General features: G+C 40.8%; 1 protein-coding gene across 1 annotated transcript in view; it reads right to left on the bottom strand.

Moving 5' to 3' along the window:
• Positions 1–1,494: 1,494 nt before the first annotated feature.
• CFAP126 (cilia and flagella associated protein 126) overlaps positions 1,495–7,699 on the bottom strand; it is a 29,119-nt gene continuing 22,914 nt past the window's right edge. The window contains exons 5-8 of the mRNA XM_061183796.1: positions 3,129–3,196; positions 2,843–2,923; positions 2,154–2,330; positions 1,495–1,767 (exon numbers count right to left, since the gene is read on the bottom strand). Coding sequence (XP_061039779.1) covers positions 1,495–1,767; positions 2,154–2,330; positions 2,843–2,923; positions 3,129–3,196 — 599 coding nt within the window. The remainder of the gene's footprint in view (positions 1,768–2,153; positions 2,331–2,842; positions 2,924–3,128; positions 3,197–7,699) is intronic.

Below are 7,699 nucleotides of genomic sequence, written 5' to 3'. Positions count from 1 at the left end.
GGAAGGAAGGAGCAAGAGAGAGGAAGTTAAGCATGTGGAGAGATTTTTGGTTATTACAGGCTCCAGAATCCCACTGAGAACTGATTATTATAAGCCTTAAGGTACAGTTCAGCAAATTATGATCCAGTGGAACAATGGAGGGGACAGCCACGGGACTATGAATATGAACTAAGTATGTCCATTTGGGGAGAAAGGGGAGTAGAGGTAAGAAAGGAGAGATTGTTGGAAACCTGGCAAACATTTGTAGTTTAATGAGAAAACTTGCTACTTTTATAATCCATGTAGGCCAGGCTTTTGGGTCCCTAACTGCCTTGACAGGAGTGCTGCTTTGATAGTCTTTGGAAACTCTGGGGTGACAGATCTATCTTGCTGTCACTCTGAGTTTTTAGCCAACCAGTTAAAGCTGTGGGTTGGAGAGAAGTAACAGTGGCTGTAATTGGTGTCAGTTGGAGAGGAAGACCTTACTTAGTTGCCTTAACAGTCTTCATCCCAGCTCCCAAGTAGTCTTTGGCTTTAAGTGATGATCACTTCTCCCTTTTTGCTACACTGGCCCTGGGAAGTCTTTGTAGCCTTCCTCCAGCGTATACATATGTCTGTCCTCTGTACTTGTCCTTGGAGTTAGGCATATGTGTTTATGTGGGAACAATTGGGCACTGGAACTGGGAAAGGTTTGGCAAGGGCATTAAATTTAACAGCCAGTGCCAGGAAGATGCAGAATGGGGATAATGATAAACAAATTGGAGGCTGGGAAATAGATAAGGGACTTTTTTGGTGGCTTCTTATCATTCAGGTGATTGGGGTGGGGGGAGTGGCAGTGTGGTCATCATGTATGTTACTCTGTCCTAAATTTCTACTTGTTGTCTCCCTTTATTTTTCTTCTCTGTCTTCTAATCACTTCTATATCTTCAGTTTTCAAATTATATTTGTATTTTTGCTTGAGTTTTGCTTTTTATAACTCTTTCTAATTTGTTTTCCCTGTGTGTTCTGTCATCAGATAATGAAGTGTTAGACAAGGATTGTGTCTTCTACTCTGGCTTCCTGTATCTTTTTTTCCCCACCTTCTCCAAATGCACATACACACACTCTACTCTAAATGATTGTACTTCTGACTTTGAAGTTGTAGTTCATGCTCAGGATGAAAAGTGAGCGAGTAGGGGTGACAGACTTGTTATTTGAGGTTTCTTTTGCTGTGATTCAGACCAGCTTCCTCCTGGTCATTTCTGGAAATGACTCAATCCTTGTAAAAATTTGTTCTACCCCCAAGCCACTGTCGTGTTCTTTTCCCTGCTCTATTTCTTCCAACCCTCCTCCTAGTTATGGGTTAAAAGAGGCAGACATAGCAGGAGGGAAAAATCCAAATCAGCAAAAGATTCAACAAAGGATATTTATTTTCCAAATTTGCCTTTATTCCCATCCATAATTTCCCTGACTGGGGGGTCTTGCTTACATCACTCAGTCTCTAGACAGGTTTTCTCAGTGTGGTCCCTTAGTCCCTTATGGAGTTCCAGGTTTGCATTTCTGGACCTCGGCTAAATTAGGACCTGCACAGTGTTCTAGCATACATGGGCTTCCAGGTGGACTCTTTGGAGAGTTGGGTGGGCTTTGGGGACCCGGAGTGTGACCTTCAGAGTGGTGTGAGCTTTGGAGTTGATCTGGGGAATTGAGATTTGATTCTGGGGAGCTTAGGATTATGGTTGGACTTGGTGCTTGCTGTACAGTCTTTGTGATAGACTTCTCAAGTTTCTTCTGACTGTCTGGATCATGGGGCTGTCAGGGGTGGAATAGAAGAGACAATTATGTTTCAGGTTAGGCCTAGATCATTCCCAATCCATCTCAGAATTCTAGATCCCTTTCTCCCCATTCCATGAACAAAAGGTCAGGTTTCAAATAAGAGTTAAATTTGATACTGTTAACTTCCCCTTGAGATCAGCTCATTTTGTACTGTGTGGAGAGGGTGTGAGTGGGAGGGTGTGGATAAGATGCCCTTAGCTTATCCCTTCAGGCCTCAGAGGTTGTTTAAGGACTAGACAGGGTAAGACAGAATTGGTTAGAGGTTCCCCCTGCTGGGATTGTGGTAGTATAACATTAGGCATTTTTGAGGTTGAAAAGAAGTGAAGACAACAGGATTGAGGTTAGATGGGAGGAAGAGATACCTTGCCTAAGATTTCAGGATGTAGCCCATTGGAGGCCTTGAGTAAATCAGGATTTTTCTGTATCCATTTGGTAAGGGAGGCAGCACCAGCAGCTGTACGGGAGGTCAGGGTCACCCGAGCAGGGGGTACCTTCAGAGGCATTTGCCAGGTGCCCATGAAGGAACCCCAAGGACTTGCCTAAAAGGAAGAATGGGATTCCTCAACAGGGCTTCTCACTCCCAGTAACTGACCTATTGGTGGGCCTTCTGTTTGTCTTATTTCCATCCTTTACCTTTGGGGATGCATCGTCATGAAACAAGAATGAAAGCATAATTTCCCCACTCTTCCTTTTCCCTCTCTCTCATTTAGGCTACCCTAATTTTTTCATCCCCTTATCTCTGCTGGCTTAAATTCCACATCCTTAGGTTAAGTTTGGCAGCGTACCCACTGCATAAATGTTATCACCTGAAGGTGTTCATTTTATACAGATCATTCATCAGCTTAAGGAATTCTGGGTGTTAAACACAACCCTGTTCTGTTGGATAAACTGGCTGGAAGTTTGGGGGCACTTGTGTTACAGTGTGAATTAGATTGCACTTTAATTTTCCAAATAGTAGCTGCAGGAGATTGCAAGTCTCCCCGCTCTGTTACTCCAGTTCTGTGCCTCAGTTCTTTACCTTTCAAGATGAGAATGGAGGTGAGTATCTCACCTTGGAACGGGGCACTGAAGGCAACAGATGACCACGATCATTGGCGATAATCTGAGTGTAGCCTTCATGGGAAGAAATCCTCTGGGGTAGAGGTGGGGAGAGAAGTGCTTGTGAAGATGGAGTGGAAAAGTGGAAGAAAGCATCTGAAGGGCTTGAATTAACGGCTGAGGGAGAGGAGGATATGGGAATTCAAAGAAGGCTGAAAGAAGTTAGGTACCAATGAATTACATAGAGTATGACGTAAAGAACCAGAAACTAGCATTGTGCTGTGCTGAACGTGGAATACCTCTTTTGTTGGCTTGGCGAGAGACCAGTTCTGCAGATACTTGGGTGAGAAAGCTTTTTCATACTGTGGAGAAAAAGATGAGAATCCCTATGAGACTCAAAGGCCCCAAGCCCAGGAAATGATAGCTAGGCACAGTTCTTTAGATTTGAAGACCAAAGACATGAACAACCATGCTAAGTAAGCTTTAACTCACTTTAGAGAAAATGTGATTTGTTTCATCTGTGTGCTGTCCAACAGGGAGCCACTAGCCACATGTGGCTATTGAGCATTGGAAATGTGACTAGTCCAAATTGAGGTGCTTTGTAAGTACAGTTGACCCTTGAACAACATGGGTTAGAACTGTGCAGGTTAACTTACAATAAATAAATAAATATGTACTTTTCAATAAATATGTATTACAGTACTACATGATCAATAGTTGGTTGAATCTGTGGATGTGGAACCCGGGTTATGGAGGGCCGACTGTAAAGTTACATGTAGATTTTCAACTGTGTGGGGATCTGTACCTTAATCCCTGCCTTGTTCAAGGGTCAACTATATAAAATACAATGGATTTTGAAGACTTAGTACAAAAAAGAATGTGAAACATCTGATTATAACTTAAAATATTAAGTGTTGGAAATAATATTTTGGACTTAACTGGGCTAAATTTTATTATTATTATTATTATTATTATTTTTTTTTTGGCTGCGTTGGGTCTTCGTTGCTGCACGCAGGCTTTCTCTAGTTGTGGCGAGCGGGGCCACTCTTTGTTGCAGTGCACGGGCTTCTCATTGCAGTGGCTTCTCTTGTTGTGGAGCACGGGCTCTAGGCGCGCAGGCTTCAGTAGTTGTGGCACACGGGCTTAGTTGCTCCACGGCATGTGGGATCTTCCCGGACCAGGGATCAAACCCGTGTCCCCTGCATTGGCAGGTGGATTCTTAACCACTGCGCTGCCAGGGAAGTCCCTAAATTATATTATTAAAATTATTTCTTTTTAATTTTTTTCACGTAGCTACTAGAAAATTTAAAGTTACATTTGTGACTCACATTATCTTTTTATATTGCAGTGCTGGTCTAGACCAGCGGTCAGCAAACTCTGGCCTGGGCCAAATCCATCCTCCTGTCTGTTTTGGGGTGGCCTGAGAAAGCTAAGAATTGTTTTTATAGATGAACATTTGCAGTTGATTTGATAAAGGGGAACACTAACTTTGTACCCCAATTAAGCGAAATATTTTCTCATCCTATAAGAATTTCATGCTTTTCATTAATATTACAAAAAATTGCACTCAGTTATTGTATTTTGAATTTTGTCAAAATTTTATGGAAAAGTGTTTTCTCTCATACCTATATAATATCTCTGATTTTGTCACTAGACCCACAAAGCCTAAAATATTTATTCTCTGGCCCTTTTCAGAAAAAATTTGCTGACCTCTGGGTTAGGGCCTACAAACAACCCAGAGATACCTATTACTTGTTCTTAGGCCCTCCCTCCCCTGAGGAGCTGAGGAGGTAAAAAAATACTATCTCACCCAACTCTCAGCTATATATTCAGTCATCAGAATCCTATGGGAGGGGTCAGGCCAAAGGTGGAATCTGGAAGGCAAAATTAAACGTTAAAGAAATGGAAAGAGTACTTACTTGGTTGGCACTGTAGTTAGTGGCCATGATCCTGCCACTTCCTCTGTTTACCTGTGTTGCCTGGCAACCGCAAGAAGGCCGGGCCTTCTCCGACTACCTCCCAGTTAGCAGGGGCTGCCTTTTCCTTCTTGTTAATCACTTTCTTGGCTGACACTGCCCTCAATCTTTTCCCCTGAAACTTAGGTTCATTTTCATTTTAGAGATGGGAGGGATAGAGTAAATAAATGTGAGAAAATTGGTTGAATTGTGGCCCTGACTTTTTTCTAGCATAACTTCCCCTGCTTAAGAACTTCCAGGTTGTCTTTGGCTGGGGTCTTTAACCACCACAACAAACCATGGAGCCCCAAGAGCTGTGTTCATTGGGCAGTGTGGTGTAATGTACCATAGACTTTAGAGCCAGACACTGGGGTTTGAGTCCTTACTCAACACAGGAACATAGGAGCTGTATGGCATTAAACAACTGACGTCCCTTCACTGAATGTCTATAGTCATTTGTATTGTGGAGATAATAGAACAATTACAGGGTAAATGAGGTGAGGTGAATAAAGTATCTAGATAATGTCATACCATGGTAGGTACTCAGTACTGCCAAGACCCTGTTTACAGGGTCCACTACTTCATTTTCTCAGAATAACAAAGGAATGATGTTTTTATTTATTTATTTATTTTATTTATTTATTTTAAATAAATATATTTATTTATTTTTGGCTGCGTTAGGTTTTTGTTGCTGCGTGCGGGCTTTCTCTAGTTGTGGCGAGCGGGGGCTACTCTTCGTTGTGGTGTGCGGGCTTCTCACTGTGATGGCTTCTCTTGTTGCAGAGCACGGGCTCTAGGCACGTGGGATTCAGTAGTTGTGGCTCATAGGCTCTCTTAGAGCACAGGCTCAGTAGTTTTGCCGCACGAGCTTAGTTGCTCCGCGGCATGTGGGATCTTCCCAGACCAGGGCTCGAACCCGTGTCCCCTGCATTGGCAGGCGGATTCTTAACCACTGCACCACCAGGGAAGTCCAGGAATGATGTTTTTAAAAGCAGCTGATTCAGATTTGTCCCCAGAAAGAAAAACATATCCTTAGTCCTTAAATGACTCCTGTCTCTTCCATCACTCTCTAGAATCACAGAGCCTAAAAACAAAGGTGCTTGATGTTGGCTGGGATGAGGTGGAATCAGGAGCTGGTGCCAGGAGATTGAGCAGGGATGATGAAAGAAAGCTGTAGTGTGGAAAGAATCAGATTTAGAAAATTAAGTGGTGGTGCTTTGACGCAAACCTAATATTTGTTGGACTAGGAAACCTGTCTGAGACTAATCTAAAATGGCATTATCAGAACCATCTACTGGGTTGTTAGGGAGAAAGTGGAATTGTGTTTTCTGAATTATAAAGTTTATACATAAGGTATTAAAATGAAAGGAAAAAACTAAGAAATAAGTTGTCCAAAGAAATAGATCATTGAGAACCAGGGGAGCATTTTAATGGATGATTGTCAATCCCTTCTCCATTCCTTCTTCTCCCAAAGTCCTCATCCCAACCAACACACCAAGTACAAGAACACTCCTACACTTCTAGAGATGGAGGTAAAAACAGCTCTTGTTTTACAGACTCTGGCAGTTAACAGATGTGCTTATGTGAGGTCTGGAAAGGGGACTCATGTGCTTAGTCCCTGTGGTTCTCATTACTCTCTAGAGTGATAACATTTTGGTTCCTAAAGCCACAATGATATTTAAGCAAGCATCATTTCTCTTGGAACTTCTGTCTTTAGCTGGTATGCTTTTCTGATAGAGATGCAGTGTTATATGATGGCTGCAATCTTATTTTTTTAAATTAACTAGTTTTTGTTTAATTGAAAAAAGTGTACATGGGAAAAAAATTTCACTTTTACGGAAAGGTATTTAATGAAAAGCAAATCTCCATTTTACTTCAACTCCCAGTCTTGCTCCTCAGAGGCAACTACTGTTATTATTTTCTTGTGTCTCCTTCCAGAAATATTCTATACATTCTAAGATTAATGGGAGCAAGCTGTTCACACTGTTTTGTGATTTGCTTTTTTGACTATCTTGGGGATTTTTTTTTTCATGACAGTTTATTATTTCATTTTAGGGTGTACCATCATGTATTTATTTAGTCTCATTTGGCTGACCATTTAGGTTATTTCCAGTCTTTTGCTGTTACATACATTGCTGCAATGAAAATCTATATCTACATATATATCTTTATGAATATAAAGAGATATAGAGAGAAATATATGTATATATCTTTAGGAACATATGTGATTAGTAGGATAAATTTCTAAAAGTGAATTGTAAAGTCAAAGGGTTTATGAATTTAGAACATTAGTAGACAATGTCAAATTGCCACTCAAAGACATTGTACCAGTTTATACATCTGCCAACGGTGTATGAGAGTGCTTAGTTCTCCACTCCCTTAACAATGTTTTTCCTGTTTTTGTCAATCTAATAATAAAAACTAATGTAGTTACTATATACCAGGCACAGTCCTAATTGCTTTTTATTATATTTTCTCGTTTGGTTCTCACAAGAACTCCAGCCTAGGAAACAGGCATGCACAGTAAGGAGTAGAACCAGGATTTAATCCCAAGTATTCTGACTCTAGAGTGATCGGTTTTAACCATTACACTGTATTGCTTCTTAAGCTGTAGGTGAAACATGGTGTATCCTTGTTTTAAACTTTCATTTCTTTAATTACAAGGTTTTTTCCTTATGTTTATATGTTTTATTTCTTTTTTTTCCCCTGAAAATAGCCTTTCATGTTTTCTGCCATTTGTTATTGAGCTGTTGATCACTTTTATTAATCTATTTGAACTTTATGTATTAAGGAAATCAGCCCTTTTGTCAGTTATGTTGCAAACATTTTCCCCCAGTTTGTCATTTAAATTTATGTAGTCAAACTTATCACTCTTTCTTTCTGTGCTTCTGGATCTTATGCTTTGAAGGCTTTTT

Source organism: Eubalaena glacialis, chromosome 3, assembly GCF_028564815.1.
Source record: "Eubalaena glacialis isolate mEubGla1 chromosome 3, mEubGla1.1.hap2.+ XY, whole genome shotgun sequence".
Lineage (NCBI taxonomy): Eukaryota > Metazoa > Chordata > Mammalia > Artiodactyla > Balaenidae > Eubalaena > Eubalaena glacialis.
The sequence above is the reverse complement of the archived record's forward strand: the minus strand, read 5'-3'. Positions and strand labels throughout refer to the sequence as shown.